The 14,843-nt window shown below is 50.7% G+C and overlaps 1 protein-coding gene across 1 annotated transcript in view; it reads right to left on the bottom strand.

The window, feature by feature from the left end:
- The window catches only part of LOC116953507 (potassium/sodium hyperpolarization-activated cyclic nucleotide-gated channel 2-like), an 86,782-nt gene that overhangs the window by 34,968 nt on the left and 36,971 nt on the right, over positions 1 to 14,843 (bottom strand). Inside the window, exon 3 of the mRNA XM_032973763.2 lies at positions 3,850 to 4,273. Coding sequence (XP_032829654.2) covers positions 3,850 to 4,273 — 424 coding nt within the window. The remainder of the gene's footprint in view (positions 1 to 3,849; positions 4,274 to 14,843) is intronic.

The raw sequence follows: 14,843 nt of genomic DNA, 5'->3' as shown, positions 1-14,843 counted from the left end.
ACTCACGCTAAGGTGGAGAGCACACACACTCACACAAGGGTGGACATACTAAAACAGACAACCTCCCCCTCAGTATAGACTGTCGGGGCAAATGCTGTGAGCGAGCAGCGATGGTTGGTAAGCACCACGCCCGACCGCATTTGTCTCTCCTATTGCGATGTTTACACATTGCACCAATTACTCAATTGAGGCTGAGTCGGCCTAGGCGAGGCCTAGGACCGGCTCAGAGACAATTGGCACCGGTGTTGGTGTTGGCCGTTGAGTGGGAATCGAGCTTCGGGGTCGTCGGGTTCGCAGTGCAGCGCAGCTAACCGCTGTCCCACCGCTCGCCGCCAAGGTGGGCAAACCTCGCGCCGCTTCTGCTGGAGGCGGGCGGCAGTGGCGGAGGTCGTTTGTAGCGACGCTGATTGGTGACCTTGGGTGACCTTGACATTGAAGGGGCCCGGACCTCGGCCGTCCGCTCGCCCGTTCGCGCGCTCGCTCGCTCGAGTGACGCCCGCGCGGCTCATCATCACGGGGGGTCAGGGTTAGGGTCGACTTCGATCGTCGGCGTCATAAATCGGTTTGCCACTTGGCTCCCGTGTCCAGAGACTTACATCAGAGCCAGTGACTCACGTAGACTCACACATTCTTACATAGGAGCCATGAACTCACATAGCCTTATATAGGAGCTATAAACTCACATAGCCTTATATAGGAGCTATAAACTCACATAGCCTTACATAGGAGCCAGAGACTCACGTAGACTTACATAGGATCCATAAACTCACATAGCCTTACATAGGAGCCATAGACTCACGTAGACTTACATAGGAGCCAGAGACTCATGTAGACTTACATGGAAGCCAGAGACTCAGGTAGACTTACATAGATGCCATAGACTCAGGTAGACTTACATAGGAGCCAAAGACTCACATAGACTTACATAGGCGCCATAGACTAACATCGACTTACATAGAAGCCATAGACTCAGGTAGACTTACATAGGAGCCATAGACTCAGGTAGACTTACATAGGATCCATAAACACGTAGACTTACATAGGAGCCATAGACTCAGGTAGACTTACATAGAAGCCATAGACTCACATAGACTTACATAGGAGCCATAGACTCACGTAGACTTACATAGAAGCCATAAACTCACGTAGACTTACATAGGAGCCATAGACTCACATAGACTTACATTGAAGCCATAGACTCACATAGACTTACATAGGAGCCATAGACTCACATAGACTTACATAGGAGCCATAGACTCACATAGACTTACATAGGAGCCATAGACTCAGGTAGACTTACATAGGATCCATAAACACGTAGACTTACATAGGAGCCATAGACTCAGGTAGACTTACATAGAAGCCATAGACACACTTAGACTTACATAGGAGCCATAGACTTACATAGGAGCCATTGTCTTCTGGAAGATGTGTTGTAATCTAGATTTTCAAAACCATATTCCGGAAGGCCATTCTTCACGGCCATACATTACCGGCCAGGGGGCAGGAGGTACCGACAGCCGTCCACAATCACCTTGTAGAAGAATCTCTCTCCCCATTTCATAGCAGCGTGTTCAATATTCATCTTCTGGAAGGCAGTGCCTCTCCATAGCGATGCCGTATTCTCGCTACTATAGAACCAATTATTTTTTCATTTCATTTTTTTTAAATCTCACCGCGCCGTTTTGAGAGTGTCTAATAATCCAGAGACTACGGCAAATGTAAACGAAACAATTATGAGCAGATGTCGTTGTTGTTGTTGTAGAAATCCTTTCCGAGCTCCTCCAAGGATACTTGTTTCTTTTAATCGATTACTTTATTTATCGACACTCGGTGCACACCTCGCACACCCCCCTGCAAAGAGCGTTCAGTGAGATCTTCTGGAGGAACTGCGCGGCTAACGGTGCATCACCGCGTGCGTAACCTTGTTGGTTCGCAGGCCAATGAAACCGAAACAACGGAATTCTCGTGACGCTGGAATCTCCCCAAATTGGGTATATGAACAAAAAATAACAACCACAAATGTGATATCACGGGGTATCTGTGCAGTACCATTGATGATTGGGATGAGACCATTAATTTAACACGTAGGAGGCTTTTGCGACCAATATTATTCATAATAAACGTTTTTGGGTTAAATCGCGTTATTTATAAATGTGTCGTAACACTCCACCACCCGACACCGCCAATCAGCAAAAAAAAGTGTCACGTTGACAAAAGACAAAATAGTTCACTACTTTAGCCCAACGGTGTGTTGAAGAGTGAATTCACAACATTTACAATGTTTGAGTACGACGTTTCGCTGGTAATTACATCCAGCATCAACCCGCTTCAACTGAGGACCCCGGTTTAATCACAGGCAGCTGCCTGGATTCGAACCCAGGCCCTCTGCGGCGCCGGCTCAGTGCTCTGACCCGTGAGCCACCCGTTCACCACCCACACTCATCTATTTATTTATATGACATTTTAAAAAAAACTTTACTTCATTTGAATAATCACAAGGCCATAGAGGCAACTGCATGCGCGGTTCCGTCCTTATCAAGGTTCATCAGCACCGTACGGTACTCCCAATCGTGCCTGGATGATTGACGGGGCGATGTAGGAAAGAGGACCGGTGGGGGAACGGTTGTGGGGGGGGGGGTGGTGGGGGAGGAAGGGGGTAGGGGGGGGGAGTGTCGAGTTCGTGAGCGCGATGCGCGCGACGCGAGCGGAGTTATTGGCTGCGTCGGGGAGCCCCCGAACGTCACCCCAAGGGCCTCCGTGCCTGCTGCCGCTCGCCCGGCCGTTACGTCCAATTGAGCGATTCGATGGGAATCTGTTTAACATTTTTTTTGGGGAAAATGCCACGAGGCGCCGTTAAAAAAAGATTCACGGAGCGTCTACTGGAGAGAGGCGGTGCAACGCCGCACCACACAAGGACGACGGGAATGTCAAACTGCGTGCCAACTGCTACTGTACCGGCCCTGCAAGCGATGCCCACCGGCTCCCGGAGAAGACCCACAGATTTATATCGAGACCCGTAGGTTAACGTAGGGTACCCATACGCTTGCAGATAGAGACCCATAGGATGACATTGAGAGCCATAGGCTCGCACAGGGACCCATAGATTTCTACGTAGATTTATAGACTTACACAGAGACCCATATGATTACATTGATACGTATACTCATATATTTATAGACTTACATAGAGACCCAAAGGATTACATTGATACTCTTATATTTATAGACTTACATAGAGACCCATAGGATGACATTGAGAGCCATAGGCTCGCACAGAGACCCATAGATTTCTACGTAGATTTATAGACTTACACAGAGACCCATACAATTACATTGAGACTCCTAGATTCATAGGCTTACATAGAGATCTATAGGATTATATTGAGATCCATAGGCTCGCATAGAGACCCATATATTTCGACATTGACTTTTAGACTTACACTGAGACGCATATGATTAGATTGAGACTCATAGATTTATAGACTTACATAGAGACCCATATGATTGCATTGAGACTCAGATTTATAGACTTACATAGAGACCCATAGGATTACATGGAGGCTCAATGGCTTACATACATACCTATATATTTATACACAGACTTATAGACTTACATGGATACCCATAGGATTACATGGTGACTAATAGGCTTACATAGAGACCCATAGATGTATACAGAAACTCATAGGCTTACACAGAGACCCATAGAAATATACAGAGACTCATAGGCTTACAAAGAGACCTATATATTTATACACAGATTTATAGACTTACGTCTACGTGGATACCCAAAGCATTACATATAAAATAAAATAAAAAAACACCACCACCTCGTGAAGAAGCTCACCTCCTCCCACTGGTGGATGTAGCGAATGAGCCTGGACAGACGCAGCAGCCTCAGCAGGCTGAGGATCTTGGCGAAGCGCACGATGCGCAGCGCGCGCGCCGTCTTGTACACGTCCGAGTCCATGCCGCTCTCCACGATGAGGAAGATGTAGTCGACGGGGATGGAGGACACCAGGTCCACCAGGAACCAGGTGCGTAGGTACGTGCGCTTGATCTTGCGTGGGTCCAGGATGATGTCGGTGTTGTCCTCGACCACGATGCCGGTGCGGAAGTTGAGCACGAGGTCAACGAGGAAGAAGGTGTCCGAGAAGACGTTGAAGATGATCCAGGGCGTCGTGGTCTCCTCCTTGAAGAAGGTGATGCCCACGGGGATCACGATGAGGTTGCCCACCATCAGCAGCAGCATGACGAGGTCCCAGTAGAACCTGCGAGAGGATTTTGTGAAGAGATGAGATTGGCCGGTGAGGGGGGGTTACGTGTGTACGTGTGGCACATGTGCGATGTGGGAGCGGTCGAGCAGTGGTTATGAACCCGGCAATCCGACTTTGATTCCCGCTCATGACCAATAACAGTGGTGAATATTTTAACCGGCCCTGGGTCTCCCCTAAGTCGATGCAGGCTTAAATAAGTACCTGGTGCAGTGTGTATACATCAGTACTGGGGGAGACAAAGGCGACCGGGCGTGGTATCGAACATCCACTCCATCGTGTGCTCTGCAGGCCTTCCTCCTATCACCAATAGTCTGTTAAGAGGCTATACAGAGGATCACTGTCCGTCTCTTGTTTGAGGAAGAGGATAGGTGAAGGTGCACCACCTGTAATTTTCTCAATCTTTTGCTCATGCTTTTAGTACCTCGTGTGTCTCACTTGAGGTAAATACCATGGATAGTCCGTTGTGTTTAATAACGCGGACAGCTCCGTGTGTATTTCACTTGGGATAAGTCCCACGGACAGCTCCTTGTGTTCAGTACCGCGGACAGCTCCGTGTGTATTTCACTTGGGATAAGTACCACGGACAGCCCCCTGTGTTCAGTACCATGGATAGCTCCGTGTGTATTTCACTTGGGATAAGTCCCACGGACAGCCCCCTGTGTTAAGTACTACGGACAGCTCCATGTGTATTTCACTTGGGATAAGTACCACGGACAGCTCCGTGTGTATTTCACTTGGGATAAGTACCACGGACAGCCCCCTGTGTTGAGTACTACGGACACTCCATGTGTATTTCACTTGGGATAAGTACCACGGACAGCCCCCTGTGTTAAGTACTACGGACAGCTCCATGTGTATTTCACTTGGGATAAGTACCACGGACAGCTCCGTGTGTATTTCACTTGGGATAAGTACCACCGACAGCCCCCTGTGTTATTTCACTTGGGATAAGTACCACGGACAGCTCCGTGTGTATTTCACTTGGGATAAGTACCACGGACAGCCCCCTGTGTTGAGTACTACGGACACTCCATGTGTATTTCACTTGGGATAAGTACCACGGACAGCCCCCTGTGTTAAGTACTACGGACAGCTCCATGTGTATTTCACTTGGGATAAGTACCACGGACAGCTCCGTGTGTATTTCACTTGGGATAAGTACCACCGACAGCCCCCTGTGTTAAGTACTACGGACAGCTCCGTGTGTATTTCACTTGGGATAAGTACCACGGACAGCCCCTTGTGTTCAGTACCATTGACAGCTCCGTGTGTATTTCACTTGGGATAAGTCCCACAGACAGCCCCTTATGTTCAATACAATGGACAGCTCCGTGTGTATATCACTTGGGATAAGTACCACAGACAGCCCCTTGTGTTCAATACTATGGACAGCGCCGTGTGTATTTCACTTGGGATAAATACCACAGACAGCCCCTTGTGTTCAGTACCACGGACAGCTCCTTGTGTATTTCACTTGGCATAAGTACTACGGACAGCCCCCTGTGTTCAATACCGCGGACAACTCCGTGTGTATTTCACTTGGGATAAGTACCACGGACAGCCCCCTGTGTTCAGTACCATGGACAGCTCCTTGTGTGTGTGACAAATGATACGAACAAATATTAACATCATCACTTCTCACCCAGCACAGATACTTATATTGTTTGGTTTCAATCATTTGTATTTATTCGCTCAAGAAAACCTCACTGAATCTCAATATTAATTTTCAAGTCTGCTTACTACAGCACCTTTCAGAGGGAAACCTGGGTACACGAAGCATACCCATGCATGAAAGGATAAAACACACTGTGCTGCACAGAAAGCCAGCCTGACCTAACCTACTTGCTGCACTCCCTCGTATGGGCAACACCACACTGTCATGCAAGGTTAGTGTCTCCTTGAGCGCCAAATCTGTGTGATCCATCAACTCTGCCTCGACGTCAGATTCACACCCGGCTATTAAACAATTATATTTTGGAAGATTCGTTACTTCTCCTGCTAATGAATGCACGAGGGGACATTCCGTTAATTTGATTTTCGACTTAATTTCGTAAAGTTCAAGCTCTACAAATGTAAAATATCGGTTGGGCAATCACGCGTTGATCTTTCGTCTGGAGCAGGGTGGGTCGGGAGATGAAACACGCCCGAGTGTGATGAAGGTTACCACTTATAGAGGGACACTCAAAAGTATTTCTGCGATATCGGCTTTCGCGAGCCGTTCTCTATCACACAGAGTGGTGCAATTCTCGCTCTGTGAGAGCTCCAAGTGGACGCTTCGTCTGGCGACGTGACGCCAATAGCAGAGAGAGAGAGAAGACGAGCAAGAGAAAGAATTGGGAACGAGAGGAAGAGGATGGGGAATGAGTGGATGAATGGGAGGACAGGGCCAGGGGAGACGAGAAGGAGGAGGGAGAGGCTGCCTGAGGACCTTGACGATGCTGCTTCTGCACAGAGCGGCGTCTGTTCTCATAGGGGGCGGGGCGAGTGGGGGTGGCCACTTCACAGAAATCACGTGATTCGCGGGAAGGCTTGAGCTGACGTAGAAGAGTTTTGCAGAACAAAAGCAGACGCGATTTTGTTCAACGTAGCAGGCGCATGAAATGTGAAATAGGATTCGACTAAATTTAGTGTTCACTTTGGGAATAGATATTGTGCTTGTCACAGCAAGTCTAAAGATGATGTGTTGCTTGCAAATTAACACAATTTGCCCGGAGTATTTTTAGCCCTGCTTTCAAACACGATCACATTGCCCCTATTTCCATCCTGGTAAAAAAATAAACACCATGATACTGTTCAGCTCGTTTTGTCAATCCACTGCTGGATCAAGGCCTCCCCACGTCGTATCAGTTACGGAGGGGGGAGGGGTTATATGACCATACAACACCACACTGGTTGGTGAAGATCGAAGGTGCCCAGAACCCTTTAATCAGATATCATTTACCACTGACGTTAGCCGTAGCCGGTAATCGAGCGAACTGGATTTATCGTGCAGTGAGCTACCCAATACCCCATCCCCTCTCCCCCCAACGCCTCCACCCCTCCCCCCACCACAAGTCCTAATAGCGCCCGTTAAGAGTCCATAAATCAATCACTGCTCTTAACGGCGGCCCACTCTAAAACTCAGTGCCTCCATTGGAGAGCAATCAGAGACCTCGGCTCCCCATTCACTTCCTCCATAACCGGGCACTGAGCACACACGGCCCGGGTTCGGCATTTCTCTCTCAGAGTGATGTTTGTTTAAAAAAAAAAAACACCCCCGCAGAAAACCACAGATTATCGTTTTCTCTCTCCTCGTCTCTATTCGGCTAACCCGAGCGTTCCCTCCCCCCGGGTCAACAATCCGACGAGAGATATGCGAGCTGACAGACCCGACCGTGCAGAAGACGATTAATGGGAAGAGGCCACTCACGAAGGCGGAAAGGCCGCGTGGTGTCTCCCAGTTGGCCAGGGGGGGAGGGGGGGTGGGATTCCACCCCCAATCCGGTTTCCAGGCAGCGCTGTGGAGTATCGGGGGAGGGGGGGGTGGCGTCCAGACATCACCTGGCCAGCTGATCGCCCGAGGTTCCAACACCTGGTTTTGTCCCGGGCAGTCTCATCGCGCCCAAGCGCTAATTACACGCAGGCTTAAAACAAAATCCTGCTGAGCTTCTGAGCTCTTGTCAGATCAGCCGCCGCAATCACGGTGATTGGGTCTTAAGAAGAAGAAGAAGAAAAAGAAGAAGAAAAAACAGGTACAGAGCTGGCGTGAAATAAACGTGACTCGAGTGATTGTCAAGTATGTGGCCCAGCCACTGTGGGCGTCCGGAAATGCCGAACACGTGGATAAGTGACGCCCCTCGGCATGTGGCTTAAAAACATTTTGGATTTTTAAAAAAATCTGTTATTTCTGAGTCCACGTGTTTCTCCTCTCCAGCAAGGTGACACGCACGCTGGTGATGATGATTATGCTGACGATGACACATTTAAATACGCAGCAGCGCACGAACAGCAGGCGCAGCATTAATGCAGTGTAGTTGCATAAATTAAATGTATTTATAGTGCCGTGGAACTCTTCCACCAATTTGGGAGTGGGGTGGGTTGGGGTGGGGGTTGCGGGTGAATTCCGCATTCTCTGAATTATACGACGCTTCGGGAAGTAAAACGCATTTCCCAAACTCGTGCCCAGTGCAAATAAAGTTCTACAAATCTGGTGACACAAACGCACGCACGGCCAGAAATGTGGCAGCGAGGTGAGTTGGGCAGGTAGCTGGGTAGTCGGTAGTTATATAAATATACTAGCTTGACTACCCGGCTTCGCCCGAGACTTGGATTCTTGTCTTGGATTAATACACGGCCTACGCCGAGGGTGGGGTCGTGACGTCGTCACGTCAGCAGGCACACTGCGTGACGCTGCCGCATGGGGGTGACATCTGAGATGTGACGTCACCGCTCACTTGCCGTGCAAAATATATCCATTATTGCGCCCCCCCCCCCCCCCAAATACAAAAGTCTATGTTTTTTCCTTTTTGCATTGTGTACAGTCTGGAAACTACCCACATGCCAAATTTCAAGTTTGTTGCATGTCGCGAAGTATGCTAAACATTTGGAACAGACACACATATTCACAACTTTGCTTTTAATATATATATAGTTAGATAGCGATTTGTATAGATCATTGGGTAGGTAAGTGTGATGGGCAGAAATATAGTTTGCTAGGTAAAGGTAAGGCGTTATAGGTATATAGGTAGATATTGGTGATTGGGTAGGTAGGATTAATTGGTATATATGCAGTTGGGTATGTAGGTTGGTAGATGGCTCACTCTCAGAGCTGACCTTGGAGGTCAAATATCGACTGCTCAACAGCTCTACCACCTGACTGAAGAAGTGTTTACAAAGCAAATCCGCTGCCCGCAAACAGCGTTGACCACGGCGACATCTCAAATCGTCGGCACGGTATGAACAGTCTGACAAACATCAACGGACACACGGCCCCACTCGCGGCGCATTACTAATTCGCCAATGTTGACATTTCCAGGGGCTGCCGGCGGGAAGTGTTTGGTTGGCAAGGGGCCGGCTGCAGCGCCCAGGGGGTCGAGATTGGGACCGCGAGAGCGCTTAGATGACAGCGGCTGTGGCGGAGTGGCGCGCCCCAGCCTGCTGTCTCGAGAGGGCCCTGCTGCTGCTGCTGCTGTTTCTGCTTCTGCTGCATCCGCCTTTGTCTGCTGCTGCTGCTTTTGCTTCTATTGCTTCCTCTGCTTATAGTGCTGCTTCTGCTGCTACTGCTGCTTTTTCCTTTTCTGCAACTGCTGCTTCCTCTGCTTCTACTGCTGCTTCCGCTGCCGATTTTGTTGTTGCTGTTGCGTCTGATGCTGCTTCTGTTACCGTTGCTTCTGCCGATTCTGCTGCTGTTGCGTCTGATGCTGCCTCTGTTGCTGCTTCTTCTGCTTCTGCTGCTGCCGATTCTGCTTCTGCTGCTGCTGCTTCTGTTGCTGCTTCTGCTGATTATGCTGCTGCTTCTGCTGCTGCGTCTGCTGCTGCTGTTGCTTCTGCTGCATTCCGCTTGTGCAGATCACACGGCGCGGGTTGTGGGGAGAGCGGTCAATGCCGAGGTGCCGCCCGCGTCCCCCCCCCCCAGCCCCTGATCTCGAGTGGTGTTCACGGCCGAGGTGCGGGGAATAAAATAAATAAATAAAGAAACGTCACGGAATTCAGGGCAAGGTCACGGGGAGAAGAGAAACGTGGGGGGGGGAGGGGGGGATGGCAGTGACTCACCTAAAAGGTTATATGTTGTGTTTGTTGTTTAAAATGCCGTCTTTAATCTTAGTGGCTACATAAAGTCAACACGAACGCAATGAATGTTTAAAAGTAGACACGATGGGATTTCGAATCGCTGCTTTCCGATGGAGGCTGCTTTATGCTTAGCTTCAGAGATTCCGACGGGTGAGCACGCAGCTGCATACCAACTAGACTTTAACTTCAACAGGAAACTCAAGAGCATGCATTTTAAAAAATATATATTTTATAGCTGCGCATACGGGGGAAGTTAATTAGAAGTTAATTTAATCTCAAACATCATATGCATTGGCGTGGCGTGATCTACAGTGTGCTTCTGCCGTGCGGTTCGTTTGCAAACCCATAGTCGTTGCACTGATGTCAGTGATTATAGCGCTCACGATTGTGAAATGAGGGTATTTTATCGATAACATTTTTTTATCAATAAGGAGGATTCAAAAAGCGAGTCATCGTGATGCTGGCAGTGGCGCACGGGAACAAAGAACGGCAACTGAACGTCTGGCTTGGAAAACTCGCCTCACTTTACCCCCCATAGTTCGAGCCGCTTTCCCTGCAGCCTCTGAGTGGCTGAGTGGGAGAGTCAGTAGGCGAGGGAGTGAGTGGGCGAGTGAGTGGGATGAATGAGTATGTGAGTGAGTGAGGATGTGAGTGAGTGGACGAGTGGTTGGGTGAGTGTGTGAGTGAGTGAATGGGTGAGGGAGTAGGTGAGTGAGTGTGTGAGTGAATGGGTGAGGGAGTAGGTGAGTGAGTGTGTGAGTGAGTGGATGAGGGAGTAGGTAAGTGAGTGTGTGAGTGAGTGAGTGGGTGAGGGAGTAGATGGTAATATTTCCCCTCTCCACACTCTCCTCTCCACCTCCCCTCCACCCCTCCACTCCGTTCCACCCTCCACCCCCCTCCCGCTGGGAAACCCGCAACACCCTCAGAGTCTCCGATGCAGAGCGGTGGTGGTGGTGGTCGTGCTGGCGACCCACGTAGTCAAGGCGCTGTCCCTGGTGCTGAGCTGCAATGTGGCTCTGATAGACGCGGTTACTGGGGCGTTTATTTGTAGTAGTAATATTATAATTGAATGCATCACCGATGTTTACCCAGGGAAGTCTTATTGAGTCTCGTGGCTTTATTTGGCAGGGAGGGTTGGGGGGGGGAGGGTCCTGCCAAGTTTTGGCGGTTGGGATCGATCATTATTATTGCTGCTGCCGCACGTACGTGATACCAATCTCGGCAATTGTCGTGGAGTTTTTCAAACGTTTGCAATACGATAAAAGCGTGACGCTGGCACATCAGCGGCCTTGCCAATTGGCCTCGTCACGGGATCTTGAACGTCCACCGTCGGTGTTCGCGGAAGGGGCGTCGTGTGACAATGGTTATTGCACAGACTGCCGTCCACAGCAGCCTGTTGGGGCAAGTGCTGTTGGCGAGCACCTATTGGGAGGCCGGAACGGCGCATGCGAAGGTGTTCTGGACAGAAACGCGCCCGGCCGCCTTTGTCTCCCCAAGCGCTGATGTTTTTTTTTTTCTCACCGCAACCAGGTACTCATTTAAGGATAAGTAGACCTAGGGCCCCGTTCAGATATTCGTCACTGACGTTGGCTCTGAACGGGAATCGAACTCTCGTCGCCGGCATCGGGGCGTGGTGCGTTATAATCACGACGCGATCGCGCCCCGGTGTTAACCAGGGCGGCCGCCGGAGTCGAACCGTGGATCTTCGATGATAAGCGGCGGGCGCTCCAACCGCTGGGCCTGCGTCAGTGGCAGCAAAGGGCGTAAGGGTGGCGCATCGACGATTAATCGATTCTTATGCTCGCGATGCGCGGCGTCGAATGACGCGACATCCCCACGTGTTTAGTGACGCGTCTGTTGAGCGTCACGCGACGCCCCTGCAGCCACTCAAAGCCGCTCCGTTCACCGCAATCGTGAGAATCGATTATCGAATCGAATCGTCATTTAATCACGGCAATCATCCTAAGCGCCGTTGTATTATAGACACGTGCTATGGGTACAAATGTTTGCTCCTTGCTGATACATTCATTTAAGCAATGGGGAGCGGTGGCGCAGTGCTTAGCGCACTGCGCAATGAACCCTTTGACCCGGTGACCCGGTTTTGATTATCTGAACCGGTCCTGGTCCACCGGTAGTTCGACTCAGCCTCAAATGAGCACCTAGTGCGGTATGTAGTAAACATCGTCGCAAGGGATACAAAGGCGGCCGGGCGTGGCGTCGACCACCCACCCCCTCGTTGTGTCGCGCCGGCCTTCATAGGCGCTGCTCGCTAACAGCACTTGCCCCAACAGTGCGTTAAAGAGGCTTCACGGGAGATCTTTGTCGCGCGTGCGTGCATGCGCGTGCGTGCGTGCGCGCTTGCACGTGCGTGCGTGCGCGCGTGCACGTGCGTGCGCGCGTGCACGTGCGTGCGTGCGCGTGCGTGCGCGCGCAGTAGCTTAGCAGCCTCAGCGTGGCTGCTCCATGAACACCGCATCAATATTTTACGCTCTCTCTGACGTTCAAGTGCCTAATGATCGCGCTTGCGTAACGCGCGTTTCAAAGGTCACTCGAACGCACCTCGGGAGGGCACGCACGCGCGCACGCACCCATACACAGACGGATACAAAGACAAAGACCCCCCCCCTCGTCTCCTCCTACCCGGGCGTAGCCTCCCAACAGATTGGTGGGGCACAGCGGTGGCTACGCTGCTGCACGTGGCTGCCTGTCATCGCTGCTGCTGCTGCCGCTGTAGCTGCTGGGGAGGCAGCAGCAGTAGCAGCGAGAGGTTCGTTGGATCACCCACAGCTACCCTGGCTCGCCATGAGAAGGCGGTACAAGCCACGGTGCCGACTAATCGCCATCTGTATCCATCCGTGCGGGAGTTGGAGTTTTATTTCACCCCGTGCGAGCTTTCTCCGGGTGCCTCGGTGTCCTCCAACTTGCATAGACACACTGATCCTTCGATGTCGGCTCTTCCTATCATTGTGAAGCAGAATTCACCAAGCGTTGGATTGTTCACCCACTAATAGGGAACGTGAGCTGGGATTAGACCGTCGTGAGACAGGTTAGTTTCTACCCTACTGATGCTGTGTCGTTGCAAACAACTCCAAACGTAGCAGCACCTTCGTGAATAAAATGACGAATTTCCGTTAACGAGCTCATATGAAGGCCGGCACGGCACACGAGGGGGTGGGCGGCCAGCACCACGCCCGACCGCCTTTGTCTCCCTAGTGGCAATGTTTACACACCGCACCAGGTACTCATTTGAGGCTGAGTCGACCTAGGGGAGGCCCGGGACCGGTTCAGATAATCGTCACTGGTGTTGGCCGTGAGCGGGAATCGAACCCGGGTCGCCAGGTTCATAGCACAGCGCGCTAACCGCTACACTACCGCTCCCCACTACACACACGACACACACTGACACACACGACACACACTGACACACACTGACACACACACGACACACACTGACACACACTGACACACACTGACACACACACTAACACACACTGACACACTGACACACACTGACACACACGACACACACTGACACACACTGACACACACTGACACACACTGACACACACACTGACACACTGACACACACACGACACACACTGACACACACTGACACACACTGACACACACACTGACACACACTGACACACACGACACACACTGACACACACTGACATACACTGACACACACGACACACACTGACACACACACTGACACACACTGACACACACTGACACACACACGACACACACTGACACACACTGACACACACTGACACACACTGACACACACGACACACACTGACACACACTGACACACACTGACACACACACTGACACACACGACACACACTGACACACACTGACATACACTGACACACACGACACACACTGACACACACTGACACACACACTGACACACACTGACACACACTGACACACACACGACACACACTGACACACACTGACACACACTGACACACACACTGACACACACTAACACACACTGACACACACTGACACACACACGACACACACGACACACACACTGACACACACTAACACACACTGACACACACTGACACACACACACACAACACACACACTGACACACACACTGACACACACTGACACACACTGACACACACGACACACACTGACACACACTGACACACACTGACACACACTGACACACACACTGACACACTGACACACACACGACACACACTGACACACACTGACACACACTGACACACACACGACACACACTGACACACACTGACATACACTGACACACACGACACACACTGACACACACACTGACACACACTGACACACACTGACACACACACGACACACACTGACACACACTGACACACACTGACACACACTGACACACACGACACACACTGACACACACTGACACACACTGACACACACACTGACACACACGACACACACTGACACACACTGACATACACTGACACACACGACACACACTGACACACACTGACACACACACTGACACACACTGACACACACTGACACACACACGACACACACTGACACACACTGACACACACTGACACACACACTGACACACACTAACACACACTGACACACACTGACACACACACGACACACACGACACACACACTGACACACACTAACACACACTGACACACACTGACACACACACACACAACACACACACTGACACACACACTGACACACACTGACACACACTGACACACACTGACACACACACGACACACACGACACACACGACACACAC

The sequence above is a fragment of the Petromyzon marinus genome, chromosome 52 (genome assembly GCF_048934315.1).
Source record: "Petromyzon marinus isolate PM22_M1 ecotype Great Lakes invasive population chromosome 52, UKy_Petmar_22M1.pri1.0, whole genome shotgun sequence".
NCBI lineage: Eukaryota > Metazoa > Chordata > Hyperoartia > Petromyzontiformes > Petromyzontidae > Petromyzon > Petromyzon marinus.
The sequence above is the reverse complement of the archived record's forward strand: the minus strand, read 5'-3'. Positions and strand labels throughout refer to the sequence as shown.